General features: G+C 42.0%; 1 protein-coding gene across 17 annotated transcripts in view; it reads left to right on the top strand.

Annotated features, from left to right (window-relative positions):
- The window catches only part of KEL (Kell metallo-endopeptidase (Kell blood group)), a 40,758-nt gene that overhangs the window by 10,665 nt on the left and 3,944 nt on the right, over positions 1-26,149 (top strand). For 2 of the 17 annotated variants that reach the window (XM_037387754.1, XM_037387756.1), the window contains exons 2-17: positions 5,956-6,107; positions 11,111-11,252; positions 12,688-12,891; positions 13,455-13,579; positions 14,512-14,658; positions 15,778-15,873; positions 16,811-16,999; positions 17,371-17,516; positions 18,747-18,870; positions 20,210-20,320; positions 21,396-21,494; positions 21,982-22,059; positions 22,492-22,595; positions 23,215-23,325; positions 25,454-25,521; positions 25,763-25,920. In XM_037387754.1, the coding sequence (XP_037243651.1) occupies positions 6,090-6,107; positions 11,111-11,252; positions 12,688-12,891; positions 13,455-13,579; positions 14,512-14,658; positions 15,778-15,873; positions 16,811-16,999; positions 17,371-17,516; positions 18,747-18,870; positions 20,210-20,320; positions 21,396-21,494; positions 21,982-22,059; positions 22,492-22,595; positions 23,215-23,325; positions 25,454-25,521; positions 25,763-25,920 (1,920 nt within the window). In that variant the 5' untranslated portion in view covers positions 5,956-6,089. The other 15 variants (XM_037387748.1, XM_037387749.1, XM_037387758.1 and 12 more) reach the window with 14 other exon arrangements.

Consider the following 26,149-nt stretch of genomic DNA (forward strand, 5'->3'; position numbering starts at 1 on the left):
GGCTGCCTCTCATCTCAATCAATTCTGTAGGGCCAATGTGGGCCATAGCTTCGGTGTCATTAAATTCACCACTTTTGATTGTGTTGAATATGAAAGGGGATTTTTAGTTCTACTGACTTTTCAGAATAAGAACTGAATTTTAGAGCAAATATCCTTTTAAATCAGCCTGTAAGCAATTTTAAAAGACAAAGAAGGTAGCCAGTACTTCAAAGAACTATAGAAAATGTTTTTTTAGGATGTATCTCAGAAGGTGGGGCACTGCGAAGAAGCAAGAGCAGAGCTGGTAGACATTCAGTTCTAACAGAGTCCATCTGGCAGCCTGCTCGCCTCAGACATTCCATTTGCCTGACCATGCCTCCACAATAGCAGGCTGCATGGCTGCTTATTCAGGGATTATGTTTTTACCCTTTCTTGCCCTCCTTCATTTTAAATAAAAGTTTCAGAGGCTAAGGCTTGCTTTTCTGAATGGAAAACAATGCTTCGTGGGGGTTTTGGGATGATTTCACTGTTAATGTTTGACTGTGTGAAAAGACAGGCAACTACAGAAAAACCTTTTTAATATAGGTCTTTACCTGGTTGCATAGAAAAAAAATTCAGGTTTGCACTAGTACAGTAACTGCAACAAACTACAAAATCATTAACAATAGCCTGAAGTGTTATCATAATTAAGCTTATTTGTCCTTAGAGATTGTGCCCAGTGAAGCAATAAAATGAGACACTAAAGTGAGATAGACAGTAACACAAGACACTCACATAGGGCAGGATTATGCCCAGGGAAATCCAGGAGAATAGGGTGGGTGTTTTGTAGTTTCAGCTTCAACATCTTCTGCCATTCTTACTTTCAGTGCTTTCCCCTTCTGGCTTCTTTGGCTAACCTTCTTTACCCTTCTGTCTTAATTCTCAGGCTTCCCTTCTCTACTATCTGAAACCCACCCCTTTTCTTTTCTGCCATCAAGGCTACCCTTCCTCTCTACGTCTGATTCACACACCTTGCATCTCTTTTATCCACTTGGCTTCCAGGCCTGAGTATGCTCTTCCTTTTGGGTGGGTTGATGAACCTTCAGTTAGAAGGACCCAGACAGGTCAGGCTAGCCCTCCTTTTTTCTCATCACCTTTAACAGATTCAGCCAGGTAACTGAACTACCACACACTGAGCTAGTCCATGCTTACAGCCTTTGTCTTTCCTCTTCTTCCTGCCTCCTCTGAACCTAATGTCTTTTGCCTGATGTTAGTGGTTAGAAGAATCAGCAACTTTTCTGTCCTTTTTCCTAAATAAAGGTGTTAACAAGTGGCCCAGAGAAGTTGGAAGAACAAGTTGCCCAGGGAAGCTGGGGATGCTCCATCACTCGAAATGTTCAAGGCCAGGTTGAATGAGGCTTTAAGCAACCTGATCAAATGAAAGATGCCCCTGACCATGGCAGGGGGATTGGACTACACAATCTTTAAAAGGTTCCTTCCAGCCCAAACCATTCTGTGACTCTATGATTCTGTGTACCTGGTGGGCTGAAGGTAGATGGGAGAGCAAGTATTTGGTGGGATAAAAAGGCAGTGAAAAGTTCCCATCTGCCTATGTGACTAAGAGTCTCTGAGAACAATTTTGCCACAGAAGGGATCACTCTGTGCTACCCATAGGGCAGTTAGAACACTCTGCTAGATCCCTGACTGGCAGCTCCTGTTCTGGGCTGCTTAAAATGAGTTTATCCTGCTATCAGTCCTCCCATCCACAGCAGAGGACGAGGGCTCTCAGATTATATTGCCTCCAGTTTCCTGAACTTCTCTAGTGAAGCAGCAAGCTCTCGCAGTGCTTTGGTGTTCTGATGTTTTCAAAACAAATTTGTGCTTTTGGTGGTGACCAAAACTACTACTAGCCTTTGGCAGACAGTCTTTCATATAAATAAGAATTTCTTTCATGTTGCTTTACCCCACAAATGACACTGCTCACTGGTAGTAGGGCCATCGGTGACCATCTGAGGTAGAAAAGCTCGAGTTAGGCAAGCTTGTTTTTGAAACTAAGCAATCTCTTTGTAAGGGATAACTTTTCCACATGAGTTTCCAAGATGTCTGGTGACATTAACATTGCTGCATCATATTTTTCTAATGTTCGTTTTTTCCTTTAATTACAAAAATCTGGCAAATTTTTGTGCAGTCTATGATACATACCTATTTTGGAAAGGTTGAAGCTGGGATATCAATCTATGAAGTAAAATTTTGCCCTGCCAAAGTGCTGCAGGGGAATTTACCATTCACACAATGCTGAAGATCAAAGTCCCAATTCAATTTCACTTCAGGACAGATATTAAGAAAATAATTTCTGAAATCTGCCTAATTTTCTAACTCTTGAATCTATAAGGAACGCTTATAACCCCATCTGTCAAGCACACATCAATGCACTTAATAATTCCACATTTCTTTGAACCATACACCTATTTAAATCTAAGTCTAAAAGATAATTGCCATTAAACAGTTTTATGTGTGACAGCTGGAAGGCCTGTCCAACACTATTTTTTTCAATGTGCTGATCAGTGTTACATTTGGAAAAGCTAGTGTACTGCTAGCTAGAGAAGAGAAAGAGCCTATCACACAGAAAAAAGCCAGGGGTCCTAATTTGTGGACTCCAGAGAGCAGAGCTGTCATCTGTGCCTCAAAGATAAGAAGGGAATCAGCTGATAAGGATTACTCGTGACGTCTCACACACACACACACACACCAGTCCTTCTTCCTGCATCAGTAGTTAGAAAAAGTTTACAGGGAAACTTTGTTGTATTCAGCAGCTGATAAAGGCATCTTTAAAGAAACTTATGTGCTAGCAGGAAAAAACAGCATGTATACAGCACCATGTTCTTGTACATGTGAATACTGCACGTATGCAGCTCACAATATCCCTGAAGCTCTACAGGCTGTATATTCAATAAAGACGTTGGACTGCACACTGCCATCATGCAATACCCTCCAAGGCAGACCTTCTTCAAGGCTTAAATGCATATGCAGCCATTACACTGTCCTGTGGCACCTAACTTGAAGACTTCCATATCCTATTGATAGTGTGGAAAATGTAAGATATGCTGCCCCAGCTTGTTGCTGCCAGATGCAAATGTGTTCTGCCCTTACTCCAATATGTGCAAGAAACTCTGCTTGGAGAAGTACATAACTGCAGTGTCTGAGTTACTCAGCTTCAGCTAATGGCCACAGTCAGGTTTTTCTGAAGCATGGGTCATCTAATTTGGGGTTAAATATGTCTTATACCTGTGTATCTCAGAGCACAAGCACAGAGAGAGCATATGTGTGAAATAAATCCACATTTTCTCCAAAGAAAGATATGGCTTTTTGAATAAATACAAATCTTAATGATTTCATTCTCTCCATAACAGTTCAACCTTCCTACTGAATTATTTAATGAGCTCTATGCAACAGAATGGTGCTCAGGAGCACAGTCTTCCAATGGAAACCAACAGTCATGTCTGTCAGATCCAGTGTATAATGTTATTATGATCTGTGATGACTTAAGAGATGGAACATAATCTCCATGCCAGATCTTGCAAGACAGTTTTCTCAGCATCACAGCACCACTGAAGCGTGTACTAAATTCGAAGACCCATGCTCTTCACTGAGAAACTGATGTGCATTTCATGTCCTGAAACATCCTATGCACACCTACACTGAGACTGTGATCCAGCTACTTTTCAAGATGTGTCCTGATTCATTTACAAGATCGGAAAAAATTGTCCGTATATACACATTCAAAGTGTTTCTAGATAATGCATGTGGGACAATCCATTTGGTGTGGCATTATTAATGTAACATTTTGTCAAGTTATTTGGTAAAATAACATTTAATCAGCAGGAGGTAGCGGACCTGTTAAAATATACGGGCTCATGAAACCATGTTAACTCCAATCATAACTCACTGGCATATTAAGCAAATGGCTTTTTTGCTCTTCCCAAATTCCATTTTAAAGCTGAATACTTCAGCCAAGATTTTATTACTTTCTTCAATTTGAATTACATTGTGTTCAAAATGATCATAGCCACTTTATAATCAAAAAGGCAATAAATTCCTTGTCCAGAGAAATTTCAAAGCCTAGAAAGTGTTCATGAGAAAAAATAGAAGTAAAATTAATTTCATTACTTAAAGCTTGAGAACTTTAGGATGCTGTAATTAGAAGATGGAAGAATTCAGACACATGGATAAAGCAGATAAATAACCTACATAATGTTATGAACAAATTTGTCCCGTCTGTTTACAAAGGTAACTCCACAGTAAGATCACTTACAGTTAAACCTAGCCAGGCCACTATTGTACCATTTCTTTGTCTATACTACCAGTGCAACTACTGAAAAGCATTTGTGAGAGAGTACTGGAACTGCAGATATTGTGAAAAAAGATGCACAGTAGGGAAGAGTGGAAAAGGCTCAAAGGGGAATGCAGCAGAAACATATGGAAGACTTAAAGCTATGTTAAACCAAAGGATTAAATGGGTTGAATTTTCTTACATATTCCCATTTTGCCGTTTACACAAAGATTTGAGATTTGACTAGCTGTAAATTAATTTAAGCCACAACGAACAGACCACCTCTGTATCTGTTGGACAGTGTGGATCACAGTAATGCTGCTCCCAGCAATGCAAGAGTTGTGACTACCAAGAGCATCTTGTTACTTCCACTAACAAGATTCTCAATCATTTATGCAAGAAGTATTCACAAATTGGATTCTGATGTTAAGATGAAAGGAAGTAGCCTATTGCAAGGCAAGAAAGGTCAACAGGGACCTTTTTTGCTGTATGCAAGGGCCTTTTTTACAGTATGTAGAGCTGTTTGGTAAATGTAGAAATGTATAGCTACCAGCGACCCGAGTGGTGGAGAGGACTGGCAGTAAGTTACTGCTTTCAGTCATGTAAGAAGTCTGTTGTCACAGTATAATCAAAGATGTTAAGAAATTATGCACCACTACAGGAATAGGGGAAAAAGTCAAATTGATGAAGGTGAGAAGATTTGGACTTTAGGACAGTGACCAAAGATTTGGCAAGCTCTGAACAACTGGACAGTTATCTAATTATCTTCAGACTAGTGAACCAAGGCACCATGCTGCCCTGAGAAACCAGTGAGGTGGGGAGGTAAACAGTTCTCTCCTGGTATTCTGCTTGGTTCAGTCTTTTTGGAAGCTGACACCAAACTGCTCCCCACCATCTTTCTCAGCTCCTAGCTGCCACTTGAGAAGGTCTCAATTCCCAAAGTCCACTACTCAGCTTTTAACATCTTAGGGAAGGAATCTGGTTCCCAGTCCGCAAATCAGAGAAACTTCCCTCTCAGATCTTTCCAATATGCATCCTTAGGGAAACAATGACCCCCAGGCTGGGCCGTCACCTGAGAAGCCACAAACCACTGTAAATAGAATCCGTAATGAGCGGTTTCTTTTATGCCTCTTAATGAAAAGAAAAAGAATCAGAAGTAGTTGTGTATTCACCCCTTGAATGGACTTAGGGGTGCAGATGAGCGACAGCACCAAGAGAGTCAGGATGCTGGCCTTGCCTGTGCCGGGGGAGGAGCACGGGATCCAAACCCATGCTATCTTGTGATAGGCAGGGGCCTCCAGGCCCCAGAGCAGCAGGTTGGAACAGGTTAGCAGCAGTGAGAATATCAGACCAAAACAGGCTCGTTGGGTGGGCAGGGTAGTAAGGCTGTTGGGGAGAAAGGGAGCAGCAAAGGGCTGAGGAGAGGCTGGGGGAGCTGGAGAATCACCTACTTCTGTTCGAAAAGGTTTCAGTCCCCTCCAAGGCACAGAGAGACACGTGGATCATCAAGGGAGGCAGAAGGGAACAAAAAAATACACTTTTATGAGAAGCAGAGGTGTTGAGAAGAGAAGGTGGTGGAGAGCAGATGAAGTGTATCCATCCCCCCCTCCCATCTTCTGTAAGGGTGTTTTTCTCAGGGCTTTCCCTTTCTTTTCTCCTCCCCACAGCAATCAGCCAAGCTGGGAAGAGGAGATTGTCTCTGAGCTTAGCGGCGTGTCTCAGCACAGAAGACTGGTAGTAAACAAGCAACAGATCTGCCGGCTGTGGAAGCCACAGGAGCAAAGCCTGAGCAGGGACCAGGATGAGCACTCCTGCAGAGGTAAGAACACAGGCTTGCCTTGCGCCCTGCTGCGCACCTGCGCTGCACCCCTCTTTGCACTGCTGCACTGCGCCGCTCACTGCCCCTGGAACCGCAGCGGCTGGGTCTGCAACAGGGTGTTCAGAGTTAATGATGTGGTATGTGGTGTGAGTAGTCAGAGGTTCTTGCCTTTCTTGTTCCTCATCCTAAAGGCCACTCTGAGGCTGCATTTGGATCTGTCTGAAGCACTGGCCAATACATAGTAGTAGCAGTAGTAGTAGTAGTAGTAGTAGTAACAATAATAACAATTAACAATAACAATATCTTTTATTGTATCCCCATTTTTTTCAACAAATTATTTTAAGGAGTTACTAGTGCACAAAGACACAGATTTTTCCCCCACAAATAATTGTGGGTAAACATGGCATAATGTTCTGAATGTATGCTAAGCCTAATTGCTCCCCACTTAATGCGTTGTCCTTTTCCTGATTTGATGTCTTATATAAATAACTAGTGAAGTGCTAATTGCATATTTACAGGCAAATTGCACCAAACTGAACTGTTAGCTCAGTGTTGCTAAAATGTACAAAACATTCAAGGACAACAGAGATAAGTAAAGTTTTCTGTGTAACTAAATAATACAAAATAGAAATGTGTATGTTTTGTTGTGTGAGAGCTGTTCAATGTATTGCAAGAATTGTGTCTGTAATACAGTCACTTTACCTTGTCTGTAATTTTCCGGCTGAATAATGTGCAGAAATGTTTGATTTGTGCATCCATTATCATATTTCTGTGTGATAAAGATCAGACAACAACCACAATTTTAAAGTTATTGGCTGTGGTTATGCTTCAGGCTTTTAGTACTCCAGAATATGATTCAGCAAACTTTCTGTTTAGTTCCTCATGTTAGCAGGTACTATGGCTAAAATACTATTTCTCAAATGGCATACAATGTGCTCAGTTTATATGCTTAGGTGATTTACTGACAAAAGATAAATTTAAGAAAATGTTGATGTTTTTCTGAGTATTGAGGCATTAGTCTGAAAACATGTCAACCATATAACTAATGTGATAAACACAATTTGGGTAATAGCCAAATTCAGTAATTCGTGGATAATCTACTGGCTGAAAAATAATACACCAAAACTGTCTGGTAAATAGTTATGAAAAATAACTCCCATTCTCCCTGCCTTTGATGTCTTTATTTTAATTTACTAGATTTTCATAAAAGTTAGATGCTTCTATTTCTGCATCAGCACTAAAACACTGGGAAAATGCAAGGTGAGGAAGAAGCGCACAAAAGAACTTCAGTGTCCCTTGCAGAACTGAAGAATGGCTCACAAACAGAAAGAAGGAGATGCTGAAGGAAAATAAAGTTCTTTGGCTGATTTAATTGCATCAAATAGTTCTTGTTTTAGTAATAATAGTACCTGTCAAGATTCTGCTAGCCTAAATCACGCTCATATTTGAATTGGCTGATTCATGTAGTACACAAATTCAAAACTATTCATTTTATAATTAAGGACAATTATAAGTCAGCTTTTAGTCATTTTACAGGCATTTGATCTCACTTAGCTACAGTGAAGCCATTTAAATCTGAGCACTTGCACATTCTTCAAAGAAAAGCATGAAAAAACTGAAATTGTAGTGGAAATTACATTCACCTTCAACTTCATGCAAATACGAATCATCCTTCTCACTTACTCATAATCGAGGCCCATATGGAAAACCTCTGTCAGAGCTTAAAGGCGTTCTATTCTGTTCCACAGGCTTGTTCAAACTATTCACTTGTCCCTTTATGTGGAGCATGCTGGCTGAGGCAGCCAAGCCTCAAAACACACCACAATAAAGTGCTTCTGCTTCCTGCAAGTGTATAATGCTCCTGCATCCTGAGCGTGAGAAGTGTTTATATCCCATCTCCAGTTCCATCCAGTCAAATGCATACTTCCTCGACCAAGGGTCTCTGAATTAGGAAGGGCTCTGTTTTTCGGTGCCTGTGAAACATTTAGTCCATTTGTGGCATAAAAGTGGAGGTCACACAAGACAAGGATTCTGACAGGGCTATTGCCCAGGTCAGTATCTTGACAAGAGTACTGAAAGAGCAGGTGTTTGTATGGTTTTCTTTAAGCTGTTGTCATGGAAAAGATATAAGGGAAAACTAAGTATGACTGCCTTCCTCTATTTTCTTGGTTTATGTAAGTCCACAAGTTCTCTCAAATTCATCCCCAGTAACAGAGTAAAGATTAGAATGACATTCCTGTTGAAGGTGGACTGTTTGAAGAACACTGTTTATCCTTATGGCTCACGTAACACAAACCTTAATACAGTTTCCAAGTAGAGGCACACAACCAATTTCCACCCTTGTCTCTTCTTTTGGCGTATGCTGTGCTCAGCCAGCTACTTCACTAGTTGTTTCACATTGGGTTCTTGAGGGGGACAGTCTAGCTCTCCTACAGTTTTATAAAAAAACTATTATTTAATGCACTTCCCATTTCAAAACGAACATAATGTATAAGCCCAATATAGACCTACTGTTAACTGGGATTTCAGCAGAAATTGCTGTGACAACCTTAAAATACCACTGTCTTGCTAGGATCTCCACAGCCATGACATATCTTACTCAAAAGAGAGAAACAGATGTCCTCTGATAACATGAAACCAAAGAACTGCAAACTTACCAATATTTTGTACTAGGAATAGGTCAGATTTTCAATGTGAAAAGCAAAATGTTCATTGCAGTAGAGAAATCTGGAGCATTGTGAATGTAAATAATTCACTCTCTCCCAAATGGTGAGAGATGAGGGCTTGCATGTTGGAGAATACTTTTTCTTATTCCTTTTCAGCCAAGCAAATTTTCTTTCACTCACTTCCCTGCCATACTGTTAGGTCATGATACTTAGTCTCTACTTGAGAGCTTTTTTACTACAAGGGGTGTATGAAAGGAATTTGGATTTCCTGCTTTATATTTCCTACACTGTATTTTGCCAGTATGATCATGTTCTGTATCTAGCATCTTTTAATGCCAGGATTCACTTGTATGTACTTGCTCTCCATTTAGTTATTCTGCATCCTGCCTAAAGAAGTCAGGAGAATAGTATTTTAAAAGGGAGAAAAGCTGTTAGGCACTTAACCCTTGTTAGCATTTTCCATGAGTCAAGTAAGCTAACGTCTGCTCTTGAGAGGCTTCTGTTAATGACTGAATAAAATGCACATTTGAAAAATATAAAATTATGAGGTCCATTTTTCTGTTTCTTTCTGTGTTTTCTGTTCTGCTAATATTTTTGTACAGGAATTGTACATAGTATATTAGGCAAGATCATTAACAGCAGACTTATTAATTTCCTTGGCTTTCCTTTGCTTCATTTCTTCTTGTGATTTTTGTAAAGATCTGTTTTCTGTTTTTGTGGAAAAGAAGACAGATACAGAGTGTAGTGACAAATGCGGTTTACCTACTGCATGTAAGGGAGCAGCAGGGTAGGCAGTCTAGCAACTGAGAGTCATGACAAGGCAGGCAAAAAGTAAAGACTTCATCAGCAAGGGGTACACCCCCACAGCATGGGAATGGGGGTAGCGGGTGAGGCAGGTCTGGTGGCAGTAGCCAGGGTGAACCAAGAATGCAGATTGCCAGGCAAGTCCATTGCAAGGAGGCAGGACCAAGGTCAAACCTGCAGAATCGGGTCTGCAGGAAGGTCAGGACCAGGGCAGTGGGTTACACAGCCAGCTGCAGGCACAACTGCTGCTGCAGCGTAGCTCAGGTGGAGATCATGCACGGCAGCTGCATAAAGCAGCTCCTGGGTGAAGAAGTGGGCACCTCCACCGAGGCTGCTTCTAGCTTTTTCTCAAAGAGTTCCAAGGGCTGTCAAGGTTTCCCAAACAGCTTTCTTTTATTGGAGAACCAGGCTTGAGCACAGGGAGCTAAGCTTGAGGCTGTTGGGACTGGCCCTGACACTGGCATGTAAGACTCTCCAACTAGCACTCCCATCAGTTTTACACCTATGAGTTTTACTCCTTGCTTGCTGTACTATTTCTTCTCTATCCCTGTTCCTCTCGGGTTTTCCATTATCTTCTGCTTTTCTCCCTTTTGCCTCCATTTTCTCACTGTATATTCTTATTCAGTTATTCCACTTTTTTTTTTTCCCCAGTTCTTTCCCTTTCCTTATATTACCAGCGTCCATTCCTGATCTGTTCTTTTGTAATCTGCTGTTCTGCCCTCTTATGTACATCAAAGTAGGTAGAACCAGTGGACACATAAAGTAAATGTCACTTTATCTAACTTTATTCAGGTAGACATCAGAGGTGTATCCTAACATAGTCAGCTAGCTTCCTTCATAGTCAACAGAGAAAAAGACAGGTAACTGGGCAGGACACTTCAGCTCATTCTAAGGCAGATGTCTAAAACAGAGCTGTCCCCATAAGGTGCCTGGCCTTCTCCACTGGCTAAAGAGACACACCTAGATTATGAACACAACTAAATTAAAGTGAGATAAAATCTGTATATAACATCTTCTCTGTGACTTACTGCAGTTTTTAGACTAGGGCAAGTCTTTTCTCCTGCTTGAATTGGACTAGAGTGCTTAGGATCCAGGAGCTATTTCTTCAGGAGGAATAAGAAATTAGTGCCCAGGTTGCCAGACTGTAACAGAATAAAGAATGACCAGTCCTAGCCATCCTGTTATTAGCTTTATGGGCTCAAAAAGGCTTTGATATCTTCAGGAGGTGTATGCAAGGTGCATAAACCAAAAGGAACTATGGCGGGACAGACCTCTTCAAGGCAAGCTGGCTTCTCAATGCATTATTCATAACACTGTTCAACAGTTGTAGCTGGAAAAGACAGGGAAACGAAGGAGGTGAGAAAGCCCCTTGGAATAGAGTCACCTAGATGACTTGGATGACTGTTGGTATTCTGGCAGTAGTCCTGCAAGTGATTTTCTAGTAGATTAGATGGAAGACAGAGTATATGACCAGTGCTAGCTTTAATATTAATTTTTCTGTCTTCATTTTTTGTCTTATTTTTCTCTCTTCAGACCTGTGACCAGCAGCTGAGAACAGGTGCAACAAAAGAACGATGCCTTCAGGGGAAAAGCCTACTTCTGTGTACACTTCTTCTCAGTACTCTCCTTGGCTTTACACTGCTTGTCACCTACATCATGATGACTTGTGGTCTAGGTATAAGATGGGATATCCTTTTCCCTGCTTCCTCATCCACCCCATTTGTAAGACCCCTTTCTCTCCTAGATGCCTCCATTGTGTATTAGGCTTCGCATCTCTCTTAAGAATCAGATTTTCAGTATCTCAAAGAATCCTAACACCAATTGTAAAAAAGGTACACTATTCTGTATCTTCCTTGGGTCATAGTGGGGAGGGAACCCCAAACTTGTCCTCCTTCTCTGCCTGCCATTTAGTATGCCTGGGCCCAGTTTTGAGGGAAAGCATCATTATATTGCTTGCATCTTATCATCATGTCATGCTCTGTCTGTAGTCACCTCCAGGAAACTGGACTGAATATGAAATTTGGAGCTCCTCCTCCACCTTTTTGTCTCTGACTTAGTAAGTCTAGTCCTAGTTTTCTAGTACAGATCAGTGCAGTCATAGTATCAAAAGAAAAGCTACAGTCCCTCACTAATGGGGGAGCTGTGAGCATAGCCCAGAAATATTAATTTGCCTTTCAAATTTGCTAAAGGACTATCTGAAGAACGGTCCATGTAAATGTTTATGCATATGGAATGCTTGGTACTAAAAGTGCAATTACATTGGTGGATACACACATTCCCTGCTCAAAAATAAATCATTGACTCTTCATGTACTATTATTCTTTTGCCCCTGTTATGTGTTGGAAACCTACATAGACCGAGGGAAAACTGTTAATTTAGATCTTGTCTGCTTCTACTCTGCCTACCTTTTACCATGTCAACTGTTGAAACCATAGTATAGAATGCTTTACTTTGATTTACAAGTAGCTTATCTCAGTAAATAATTGATCTGAACTGATGTTGATACAAGACACTGAACCAAGATGAGAACACATACCCAGTGATCTACAGCAGTTTAGATAAAGGGAGTTTTAGATCAAAGCAAGATGTACTAGAAAGTCTTTGTCCTGATTTAACAGATGTGATTGCTGAGAAAAGTTTCCCGTACATGAACATCTCCCTCCACATTTTAAACTTGGCTTCTTATTTTCTCTGTGCTCTGCCCTTCTTTTGCTCCATACGTTGACACCATCAGTTGCTTCTTGCTTATCATTTGGCCAGATTTGGCTGATTCAGAGAAAATACACCGAGAAGGCAGAATAATCCAACCTGTGACTGCCTAGGCAGTATGAACGAAGGACACCATCTCTGGACTGATTACTTGTCCTTTATTCAAAGTATCTCCCTTGTAATGTGCAAAGGCAGTCTTCCTGTGAAGTGAAAGAGCACGCTTTGTTGCATATTCAGCAAAAACTTACATGGAATTCAACATTCTGCATGCAAAGGGGTTTGTACCAAAACTAAATCTTTCAGGGGAAATGTCCCACAGATAACTTCTCATTTTTTCATTTGGAGTTGTTCTCACTCTCCACTGTTACTGTTCAGTTCTCTCCTATTTACTTCCTGCCCAGGATCCTGTGATGCCGAGCTGGGTCTTACACTGTTGGCCAGACTCCTGAATTCTAGGAATGACACTATAGACCCCTGTGAGGATTTCTACAAATATGCGTGTGGCAGCTGGGAAGGCAAACACTCAAACAGAACCACAGAAGAATCACTAAATGTATTTGATGTGTTGTTGGAAGAAAACCAGTTGATCCTGAAAAGGCTCTTAGGTAGGGACAGATGATTGGTGTGTTACCTTCAGCATCTTCCTCAGTCAGAGCTGGGAATACTAACTGAGAGCACAATCATTCCTAACAGGGACTGTGTCCAGCCTCTTCATTCTTCTGTGTATGACAATCTTACATGTACAGATTTATTCTTGATCATATCATATTACAACAGCTGCATTTAAAACATTTTAGTACCCTTTACCAAATCTAACAGATGAAAGTCACACTTTAAAATTCTGACAGCAGCCCAAACCATTTCCTGTTGCCTTGTAAAAGCAGACACTGTGCTTGTCTGAATGTGCGCTCTGGTCATGTGTCCTGACTCCAAGTGGGACTGAAGCCCAGATGTGTACCACCTTCTGCTTGTGCCCCTGTTCCCATGCAAAGAAACTCATGTATTTGGCCTCAGGAAGGGTCATGGCACTAGAAGGTCTCTTGCTTTGAGTGACCATGGAAAGTGTGGATGTATTTACTAAATTGTTCTGAATCAAAGCACAGTATAATATTTTCTCACAGCTTTCTGTGCTCTAATACTGTCCCAAATTATTTTTTTTTTTCCTCAGAGGCCCCACAGTCTGGGATAAGAGGCTCAGCTAAGGAGAAAGCAATCCGGTTCTATCGATCCTGTATGGATACGCAACGGATAGAATCCCAAGGAACTCAACCATTGAAGGACTTCCTAAATCAGGTGAATGTTTCTGCTGTCTCCTCTCCCTTTAGAAGGTAATTCCTGCAGGGAAAAGGAAGTTAGGATCATATGGCCCTACATATTGGAATTTTGCTGGCAGCTGGCCCTGAAATAAGCTCATGGTTCACAGTACAACTTCTAGGTGTTAAATCAGAAGTCTAGCTTTAAATGCTGTTTCAAGATGTGATTTTCTGACATCAGGTATCTGAATCATTCCTCATGACCTTACATATTACTTCAGGACTGAACAACAACCAAGACTGCAAAGAGGGATCACTTTTAATCTCAGAAGCTCAGTTCAATAGGATCCAACTTCCAGATCAAGGATCATCTTGCAAAATGGGTGAAATTTTTGTGTCTGAGATGTGATGGCCATCCACTACTCCAGGCTTCAGGGGAGCTTGTTTAAAGAGGAAAATGCTTTTCTTTCCATTCTGGGAGACTCTTCTCAGTGCCAGGGATGGTTGTACATGGCTGCCATGCTAAATGTGATTACACCCTATCTCCAAGGAGGATGCAGAACCTTCCAGCAGAAGGAACAGTGACTGCAGGTCTATCTGCAAATCTGCTTGTCAGGGAGGTGGGACCTGTAATCCCTGATCCCTGGCTGTCCTTCTGGATGGCTTTAGAACAGAGACCTTTTTCGTCTCACCTTCTCCTGCTTTTTTCCTGTATAACTTGTTCTGTTGAATACCATTCCTTTTCCCTGTGTCATTTTGCAGTTCATTGCTTTGCTTAGGTGAAAGTATCAGGTCATTTTAAAGCCAACAGGGTATGTAGACTTCTTCATGAGTTTTCCCTGTTGCTATTTGCTTTGTTGCTTCTCAGTTGTCATAATGACTGAGCTCATAGAAGTGAAAAATTATTTTGTAAATATGGACCAAACAAGTGTTTTTCTCACCTGCTGTCATGCTGTGTCTCCCCCTCTCTAGGTTGGTGGATGGAATATGACAGGTGCAGGGAAAGCAGAAGACTTTAATGAAACTCTTCGGACTCTCATGGGCAGATACAGCACATTTCCCTTTTTCAGAGTCCATGTAGGACCCAGTCCTTTTGACCTCAAGACCAATATTATTCAGGTAAGCAGGTTAAAGAAAGAAATTTTTCAGGAAGCACTGGGAATAAAGAGTCAATTACATGGCCCATGAGACCCAAACTTGCTGAATTTAAGCCTATGTTCTTCTGTGAAGAAAGTTTTCCCTAAATTTCAGTAAACTTGATTTTATGACATAAAAAGCACTTATTTCTGGAAATAAGCAGATAAGGAAGAATAAATTGCTTACTTCTTCTCACTTCTCCTGCCTGACAGTGTAGACTGTACTTCATTGTGGAAGGGACTGTTTCTTCTAATGCTGATTGGTATGACTAGTACAATAACGGACTCTGAGTGCTAAGTGTCTAATACACAGTGTACTATGAATTTTGCAGCTCACTGTTGTGACTGAAACCTGCTAGGCAGCTAAGCACCACACAGCTGCTTGTTCACACCCCCACCCCAAATCAGAAGTATAGAAGTGTGAAAACTCACAGGTTGAGAAAAAGATGGTTTAATAGTGGAAAAAAGGGGGGAAAAAAGAACAATAAGGTAAAAAAGGAATAGATGCAAAACCCACCAATTGCTCACCATCAACTGACCACTGCCCAGCCAGTTCCCAAGCAATGGCAGCCCTTGCCAACCTCCTTCACACCCACTTTTATTATTGAGTACAATGTCATGGTATGGCAAACACCGGTGGTCAGTTGGGGTCAGCCGTCCCAGCTGTGTCCCCTCCCAGCTTCTTGTGCCCCCCAGCCCACTCACTGGTGGGATGGTGTGAGCAGCAGAAAAGCCCTTGGCTCTGTGTAAGCACTGCTCAGCAGTAACTACAACATTCCTGCATTATCAACACTGTTTTCATCACAAATCCAAAACACAGCCCTATACGAGCTGCTATGAAGAAACTTAACTCTCTGTCAGCCAAATCCACTACATCATGTAGAAATATTCAATGTGGTTTACATTTGACCATCAGTCACTGCAGATTGTAATGAGCTTGTAAATGAGCTGCAGAATATGACAGAGCCACAAAAATTACTTAGCAAACATTTTCCAAAAGTAAAAGTAAGACACAGAAATTAACAAAGCCTGTTAAGCATATTCTCACATTTCTAGTGTTTCTGAAAATAGTGAGATGCTTTTCCTTTACTCCTTTTTGCAGATTGATCATCCTGAGTTTGAGATGCCACCTGAGAGTAAAATCAAAGAACAAAATTATCTTGAGGTAACATATCAGAGGCTGAAGAAAGGTAAAAAGGTATTTGGTGTAGGAATTTCCTTGAAATGCCTCCTGGCTCAGAGTGGTCTGTTTCCGTGGGTTACAGTCACTGACCTCTGAAAATGTCTCCAGAAGGAATTCTTTACAAAAGTCTCTACTTTTCCAAAAAGGTAGTTTGTAAAGTGCAAATCATTTTATATGCCAGGATTACAACTCCTAGTGTAGAAACAGAATGCTATAGTTCAAATTTGTATTTGCTAAATAACATGAACCTGGGCTTCCCTCTAGGTTCCACCTTGAATGAACATTTATAAAAAATACCATCCAAAGAAAGGCTTTGTAACTTTAAATCTGTGTATTGGGGGAGGGGTAACTAGCATTTTAGAAGTTATTTTAAAATGTTTTAACCTAAGCAGGGGAAAAAAGCTCTTTGACTTTGGGAGTCATTGCAGCAAAATTAATTTAATCAGAGCTCTGTAATTTTTCTGAACTTTATAAAAACTGAGTTTATTTCAGTTTCTCGGTCTGACTTTCAGAGAAGTCCTCAAAAAAACCCAAAAACCCTGTCTACCCATCACAAGCATTCCTTTGATACCTCATAAACATAGAAGTAAGACTCTGGCATTTTGTTTCCATCAAAAATACTGGTTCATTGTATTACTACACATCTCTCCTTTGCCTTCAGAAAAGGCAGGCCTACATCCCCAAAATTACTCTGGTATTTAATGTAATTGTAAGCTGGGACAAAAATAACCTCTTGAGAATTCAGTGTTCTTCACTGAGAGAGAAGCTGTACTTGGCAAACTGATTCCACATGAAGAATTACATGAGGATGTTGCAGTGAAGAAGACAGTTTTAGGTACAGGGATGCAGTGGTTTTGAAAAATTGAAGCTTATATGGTCAAGGTGGTTGGATGGGTGGGGTGACTAATTTTCAGTCATGTTTCTCCCGCTGATCATATGCTTTGTATTGCAGGTTCTCCGTGTGTATCTCTCATATTTGAGGAAATTGGGGGGCCTACTTGGAGGGCCACTGGATGATCCCACTGATTCCTTTTCCCTTACTTTATCCTTCATCTCTAACCTCCAGCGAGTTGTCACCCCACTGCAGGAAAGACAGCAGAGGGGGATGCTGTTCTTTCGCACTACCATTAGGGAGCTACAGGTATCTATGCCTTCGAACTCGAGCAACACAATTCCATGTGGCTCATACATAGACATTCCTAAGATCTAGATTAAAACAGATATGAGACAGTCTGTTTAGATACTATTCCTTTGCAACTTGAAGTCTGTTGAGCTTTAAATAATCTATTAACTTACGATCTTTTATTGACAGCAGTTGGATTTTTCAGGCCCACCCCTTCCCCAGTGCTAATTTGATAAAAAAAGGCAATTGTCCTTTTCCACTATAATCAATACCCACATTATGAAAGCAGTTTAACTTGTTGGAAGTATCTCTTTACACAGTATTAGGGAGACTATCCCAGGTATTTCTTGGATCCATAGTTCAGCATGTAAGCTCCATTTTACTTCTAGGAAAAGGCACCTGCTATTGACTGGCTGTCGTGTCTCCAGGCTGTCTTCCACCCTATGCCAATGAACCTCTCTCAGCCAGTTGCAGTGCATGACATGGATTACTTAAGAGGCATGTCACAGCTCATCAAACAGTGGCACAAGAAAAGGTAGGAGTCAATATCTCTGGTTTTAGTTGTTCACGCCTCAAGAAATATTAGAGGCCTATGTTAAAGCCTGCTGAATCCAGTAGCCTAATGATTGCAAGGGTGCCGTGGCTCTGTATCCACAGGTTTAGCCAGTACTAAGGCTTAGCATATATTCCAAATAGACTTGCACATGCACACACCATATATGTACACACATACAAATGTATGTGGTGTCACACAGATGAACAGAGATGGAACACAGTGCCTTTACTGGCACCCACCCATGCATAGCATTCATACAAACATGAACAGCCCAGACAGCCTGATCCTGTTCCTCCTCTCCAGCTGATCAGTATTGGTCTATACTAGTGAAATATATATATGAACATACACAGTAAGGATCACTCCAGTAGCTGGTCTCAGATATTCAGTCTGTCCAGAAGCTGGGGCCAGATCCCCTGGTGTCCACAGCTGCTGGCACCTGGATGTATGAGTTCCCGAGTCCTGCAGCACCACTTTGGTTGCTGGTACTCTGGTACCTTCCTGTTACAAACACACATATACAGGCAGATCTCTCCAGCAGCTGGTCCAAACTGCTAGTCCCTCCAACAGCCAACCCTCAGACCCGTGCTGTCTCCAGCAGCTAGCCTGAACCAAAGTCCCTCCAGCAGGCAACTCTCAGACTCCTTGTCTCTCCAGTATCCAGTCCCATCCCCACACACTGAGAACAGAATGTTATTTAAGAACAGCATTTAATAAGATAGGACAGATTCTGGTGACCATGTGCAAGGCTCAGTCAGGCAAGCCACGAGTTTATGCTCAACCATTCCCTCTTACCACTTTTCCTCTCCACTTTCCCACACGTGTTTCCCCCAATACACCATGATCCCTTCCCTTTCCCTGCCTTTGGTCCTTCCCATAAACATCCCATAATAAGTCTTAACGAATCCCACAGACCCCTCAAAATACTCTATAAGTTTCACCCAGTCCTAAAAACACTCTTTCTCCTGCTTCCCACAAAGAATCCTGTGCCCCAGCAGGCAATTACCCCTTGAGTCATCAGTGTTCTGGGGAGAGCATTTCTTTGGTTGACTCAGCCCCAGGTGTAGCCCATCCAGAGTACTTCATTGTCATTGTTCAGGTTACTGGAGTTCCTCTGCATTAAATTATTCCTCTGATACTTGCCACGCCTCTGTGTTTATTGTGACCAACCTTCAATCTTCAGTCTTTTTAAATGTCATTTTCCTACAGGATCCTTCACATTTATATGATTGTTTGTCTGGTTGGGAATCTCTCACCAGCCCTTGACAGTAGATTCCAAGATGCACGCCTGGAGCTATCTAAGATTCTTTATGGAAAAATGGGATCTAGAATGGTGAGTTAGCCCTTAACCATCTTCTTCAGACTCCCCAGCAGCTGAACACACCAGGACATGCCTTCTGGATGTTCTCTTGATGCCTCATCTGGATGGAGTCTCTCAAATTTGTGACTCTTACTCTTACTGGAGCAGGGGTCCTCAAACTACAGCCCATGGGACGGATACACCACCACCACCACCACCACCACCACCACCACCACCACCACCACCACCACCACCCCCACCACCCCCACCCCCACCACCCCCACCCCCCCACCCCCACCCCCACCCCCCACCACCCCCACCACCCCCACCCCACCACCACCCCCACCACCACCACCACCTTCACCACCACCATCACCACCACCACCACCACCATCACCACCACCATCACCACCACCACCACCATCGCCCTCACCACCACCACCATCACCACCCCCACCACCACCACCACCATCCCCACCACCCCCCCCACCACCACCACCACCACCACCACCACCACCACCACCACCACCACCACCACCACCACCACCACCACCACCACCACCACCACCACCACCACCACCACCACCACCACCACCACCACCACCACCACCACCACCACCACCACCACCACCACCACCACCACCACCACCACCACCACCACCACCACCACCACCACCACCACCACCACCACCACCACCACCACCACCACCACCACCACCACCACCACCACCACCACCACCACCACCACCACCACCACCACCACCACCACCACCACCACCACCACCACCACCACCACCACCACCACCACCACCACCACCACCACCACCACCACCACCACCACCACCACCACCACCACCACCACCACCACCCCCCCCAGGGTCCTCAATCCGGCTCCCGGTATTTAAAGAACCACCATCCCCCACACACAAACACACCCGCTGGGGGCTGGCGGGGGAAACCAAGCAGCCACAGATGATTCCTGACATGTCATCCGAGTGCCAGCCCCCTGGTTAAAAAGGTTGAGGACCCCTGCCCTAGGGCATTAACTGCTTCCTTTTTCTCAAAAGAAATGTGGGAGTAGACATGACACAAAACTTTAGAGAGCTAAGTGCACTGTATCATGGGGTGTCAGCTAGCATGTGAACTTCATCTTGTGTGGAAGTAAGTGAAGTAAATCGTAAGAAAATCAGTCTTCTACTTGATTAAAGCTTTCTGAGGTAGCCTAAATGGAACTACATTACTTATCACTCACTGCTGTCATTTTTAGATAGCGGCGTATTTGATACTGACTGCATGTTTACATATCTTTTTACTGTCTTCCTATCTCTTTGGCCTCACTCTCATGTCTTTATTTCTTTCTCTGTTCTTACAGGTCCCAACTGAGCGCTGGAGGAAGTGCTTGACTGATACCAGCTCTTTCTTTGAGCCAGTTCTAGGGCAGATGATTGTGCAAGAAATTTTCCCTCAGCAGACCAAGAAACTTGTAGGTATTCATCCTCTTAACCATCAAGCAGAGCTCAGCTTCACTTCTTTCTTTTTTTGGCATGCCAGTTTAAGACCACATTAAGGCAGCAAAATCATGTGTAGGTTTTATACCTTTTTACATATTCCCATACTTACACACTTCACCTCCTATTTTGGGTATGAAAGATGTCAGACCAAGACATTGCTGTCATTTCTAGAATAACCTATGTTAAAATATTATTAAAAAATATCTTTATCTCAATTGTTAGCAAAGTCATGTGTGCAGCACCAATATCTATGACAGCCCTACAAATGCATGCAGTCTCCCTGTGCTTCCTGGAATGGCAGTATTAACAGTATTCATTACCAATCTGACATATCAAATAAGATTTTCAACTGCAAAGCCATTAAACCATTGTATGACCAGTTGTACAAAAACAAATCAATGCCAAAACATTCTGAGTAGATCCACAGTAAAAGGAACACCTGCCTGCAGTGTGGAAAAAGATTTTTTTTTTTCCTTTGATGATTAGCGTTCCTTTTTCTTTTGAAGGAAGTTAATGTAGGTGCTAGGTTTTGTAAAGAGTTTGCAGTGTAAAAAGTGACAAGAGTAAGTAATCCCAAGAAAAGTTAATGGGAAAACTAAGACTATGTGTAGTGAAGCACAAAGCTGAATGAACAAAGCATAATTTTGTGAAGAGACTCAGATTGCCATAACTGTGGAAAGGGAGACACCAGCATGAAATACTTGTGGATACTGAATTTTCATTTCATTTAAAAAGTGGGGCAGTCATCTGGTCCATTCCTATCCCTGCAGGGATTGAATGAAAAAAGAATTATGTTTCCCTAAGTTACCATGAGAGGCAAGATGAAAAGGTGTATGGGAGAGAATGGTGAGCCCTGTGAGGAACCACTGAATGCCAAATAACTCAACCTAAATCGTTGTAGAAACTGAAATCTCCTCTTTCATCACAAGAAAAGGAATTTCCCCCCAGTTATTCTGTGGCTGAATTGCTGGAACATGGAGTGATGGTACCTAAGCCTGAGCAATGTTTTTCTGTAGTCCTGAATGTGCCTTCTTTTCTCCGTGGCAGGCTGAGCAGATGTTCTCTGAAATCCAAAATGCTCTCTATGGCCAACTGGATCAGTTGGAATGGATGGATGAACAGACCCGCCAAGAGGCTAAAGTCTTGGTGAGTGCAGAAGGCAGGAGTTGCTGAGGCGTTCCTTTCCCTGAAGTCTTTGGAGAAGGAAAGGAAGGGGCCTGCACCTTCACATATTCCACCTGCTTCCACAGGCACACAGCCTTAAATAGATGTCTTGTACACGGTGCAAACTGTATGTGGTGTCTGCAAGTGCTATCACACACATGTGGTCATACGTTGATGTGTAGGCATAGAAAGGCTCATTGTTTATTTGTCCACAGATAAAAACTATGCTCTAAAAAAAAAAGCAGAGTAGAATAACATTAGACCTCAGGTCATTGAGTTAAGAAAGCAGAGTAGCAAGAGTAGAAGTCTTGTTGAAACAGAGTAGCTGTCATTTTGAAGGGTTGATTCACAGATTATATTTAGGTTGTTTAGAAATAGAGTTTAAATAGGACTTCTAGAATGTAAAGCCTCCCATCGGTCATGTTTCTTTTTGTTTGTCTGTTTGTTTGTTTGTTTATTATAATTTTAGGTTTCCAAACTACAAGTGGACATTGGCTATCCAGCTCACATACTCCAGTCTGCCAAAGTGAACCTGGAATACCAGAATGTGAGCTATACAATGTAAACATGCCTGCCTCATTATTGGCAGTTTACCTGTACCAACTGCTATCTTATCTGCTGCTAAAAGAGGCTATGACCTCTGGAACAATAATAATTTCCTACTGTTCATTTTCTGGGAACATATGGGCCCACAGAACCTTTATCTGTTGCTTCTGTACTGTTGCCTGTGCTGTCTCCTATTCAGAGTGGCTGGCCTGATACAGATTGTTTGTTACCTCCTTGTATGTTCTGTTCGGCCTGCAGATAACATTCCTGTCATATCTTAAACTGAAGATCTTTAGAACTGGGGGAGAAAACCCACAAGTATTCCATTGGTTTGTTTTTTGATGAATCCTTTTTTGACCCATGAGACTTTTTCTCATACTAATTCACTTCTCACTCATGCCCTATGAGTCACATTACCTGTCTCTTCCCTCAGTTGGAGATAAATGAAGACACTTTTTTCCTCAATGTGGTGGCTTGCTTGAAAGTACTGAGGGAAAATTCCTACTTGAAACTCCTTCAGAATCACTCACAGGATAAGTAAGTGACAGATACTGATCTGAAAAATATAACAGAATCATGCACTTGTGGACTAACTGAGGTTGGAAGTGACCTATGGAGATCCTCAAGTCCAACTGTCCTGCTCAAAGCAGGGTCAGCTAGATCAGATCACTCAGGGCTGCGTTCAGTTAAATGTCTGTCTCTCTTCTTCTGAGGAAGGAGGGACAGGACAGGAGGGATGGGCAGGGAGGTGGGGAGAGCTGGACACAGTACTTCCAGCTGTGGTTTCACCAGTCCTGGATTAGAGGGACATAATCACCTCTCTTGACCTGCCAGCAACGCTTCTAATCCAAGACAAGATGCTGTTGTCCTTTGCTGCAAGGCTGCATTGCTGCATGCTGCTTAAAAAAGCCTTGAAGTTGTGAGAGTGAATCCCCTAATGTGTGTGAAAGTTAAGCTAATAGGTCTGACCATCTGTAAACAAGTGAAGGTTTATTTCAAACACCTTTAACTCCAGACAATGTGAATTTCATCATTTGCTGCTGCTGTATGAATAATTGTATTGAGGAGACCATTTTTGCAAGCCCAGTGGAGGAAAGGAGCAAGGTATGAGATAAGGAGTTAACACATTCTCTCATTTCTCTTTTTCTGCTTCTAGCTGGTATGTGTCCCCCTGGACTGTGCGTTCTTACTACTCAATAAGGCACCACATGGTGGTCTTTCCTGCTGGAATGTTCCGCAGCCCTTTTTTCCACATGGAGTTTCCCAGGTATGGAGGGTCTGCAAAGGTGGAAGATGGATGTAGGCCCTTGGCTGCACCATGTTTCCAAGGAAGAACCTTAATGGGTCTGTCTTTAACCTCTTTCTTACTGCATCCCAGAATGACACTGTAAAGGGGGAAAAAGTAGCTTTTTCTAAAGCCACATGGATACTGCCTTATGAATTCTGAAAGAGTGTGATCATTGACTCTGCTGGAACAAAATCAGAATCTAGGCGAAGCTAAGCTAAGCCAAGTATATTACTCCAGAGCGAAAAGACAGAAGTCCCATGTAGCTTAACTGCAAAAAATATGTTTTACATTTGCCTCTAATTTCTAGACTCCAAGAGTTCCAGCATCTAACCCATAGAAATCTAATGCAGAGAAAATAGGAGCCTCACAGAGCAACTTCTTATCAGAAGTCTTTTTCAAATGGATCAAACATAGTTCTTCTCTTCCTTTTTTTTAAAGAAACTTTTTCTAAAAAGGAAATACATTTTTCATTCTGAGTCTTCCCCTGCAACAATGACACTTCTGTGGGCTACACTCTTAGAGCTGGGTTCTTTCATCATATGGAATAGATCTATTAAGTGATTTTTTTCTGATATTAAAAGCACTTAAAACAGTTGACTGTAAAAATATTATTTGATGTCCTTTTTTACACAATAATGGATAGAAACTTCTCCTAATCCCATTGTACTGAAAGCTAATCTCACATTGTGGTAAGAGGCTGCATTTTGAAAGAAACATGTCTCAGTTAAAAGCAATTATTTTCTCCATGATGATCTTCTACCACTAGTTGTATGACATCTTCTAGCGCTTGCAGTATTTAATGAATTCATTATAGCATGAAAAACCAGACACCTCAAAAGAATAACAGGAAAAAATAAATTTTCCAGTGGTACGGGCTGTCACCTGCCATATCCTTCCTCTCTGAAAAAGTGTCTACAACTTCTTAATCCTTTTCTGTTGAGTGTTAGTAAAATATATTTTTCTCACTGTCATCCCCATCGAATGAAATAAGTCAAACTTGAACAGCTTTTGGTGAGTTGGCACAATAACATTTTCTCAGATGATGCTCCAAAGCCTAAATCTTACTGACAAAAGCCAAATCAGATGACTGTAAGGGAAATTTTTAAAATAAGAAGTCAGCAAAGCAATACAATTGTTATGGAATCCTAGAATCATAGAATGGTTTGGGCTGGAAGGGACCTTTAAAGTTAACCAGTCCAATCGCCCTGCCATGGGCAGGGACACCTTTCACTAGATCAGGTTGCTCAAAGCCCTGTCCAATGAGACCTTGACCACATCCAATGGTGAGGCATCCACAGCTTCTCTGGCAGCAATTACAAGTTATCAGCTACAGAGCTTCTGAAAGAGCAGTTCTAAAAGAAGATAAGCATTAGTTGTTTTTTGTCACTTCCTAGTGAGTTCCCCGTGATGATCTACTACAATAATTTCATGCTTAAGCAATGTTAATCAGTACATGTAAAGAAAGAAAGAGCTCATAATTTCATATTACGGAAATGCATTTTGAGTGTACTCTTGTGTGACTGTAAATTCATTGCATAAATCATATATATTCTGATTAGAAAGAACTGCTGGAGGTCTTTTGTGCAATCTCTTGCTTGCAGTGAGATCACCAGTGCTAGACCAGAATAACTGTAATCAAACTTTCATGATTTTAATTTGCCTTGCCAGTTTTATGCATCGTCTTTCATTAGACAACTTTTGCAAGATTGCTTCTCCAACCATCCTGCTTTTGTATGATTACCATTGCAGTTAGTTTGTGCAGTTCAGCCCGTAGTGGGTAAATAAGGCCATACCCCAACAATAACAAATATGAGTTAATAAAGGCAGAATCTTGTTCACAGACTCTTCATTATTATGATGGTTTATTAGCTATGAATACTTTAAAGCAAGCCCATAGTACAATTTTAAAGATTAATAGAGTAATTTACACTTGTATCTGCATTTTTACAGTGTACCGCATCTGAGAGACAATAAATAGAAAATGCTTCTGTGTGCTGTCAGAATAGAATGTTCCTGTGTAGCCCACAGTTGTGCTCAGTGGCTATAAAGAATGTTCATCTGCCCTCTTTTTCTTTTCAAAAGCACTCTTTTCATGTTCATTTTTCAGTGCTGTGAACTTCGGAGCCATTGGGGTCTTCATGGCGCATGAACTTCTTCACACATTCTATGGCTATGGTGGGTACCAGCTGTGGTGTCTTTCTTTGCTCTTCTGGGTCCCCACTGGTGCTTTCCCTCAGGGGATCTGAAATCATGGTCCTTATATAAATGTATAATATATATATTATTAAGGTAGATGAAGGTAAGGAAAACCCATTCCAGGCCATGCTGACTACTAAGAAGACTCGGTGGTTAATGTGAGGAATACAGGTGAATGCCAGGAATACCTTTACTTTCCAGGATTTTTTTCCCCCTACAGTGCTGCCTGGGGGCTGTCCTACATGCAACAGTAGTGCACTACAGAAATCTATAGACTGCTTGGTTGAACAGTATGAAAGCTATGGCTTTAAGGTCAATGGTACTTTTACACTGTTGGAGAATACAGCTGACACTGGAGGGCTTGCCATCGCTTACCAGGTATTGTAGTCTACTTACTTCTCTAATCTCACAGCCTTACCACATAACTCAATGGCCATATCACAAGACTGCTCTGCTGCATCCCTCTCCTGCATGCTGCTCCAGTTCGAGATTGCTTGCACGCCTGTGCCAGTGCAGCATGTGTCCTGCATGTCCTCTGCTAATCCAGACACAGGTTCCTCACAAAGCTTTGCTCATAACCTCACTAGTTCCATGTAAGACCGCTTCT

The sequence above is a fragment of the Falco rusticolus genome, chromosome 5 (assembly GCF_015220075.1).
Source record: "Falco rusticolus isolate bFalRus1 chromosome 5, bFalRus1.pri, whole genome shotgun sequence".
In the NCBI taxonomy this organism is placed as follows: Eukaryota; Metazoa; Chordata; class Aves; order Falconiformes; family Falconidae; genus Falco; species Falco rusticolus.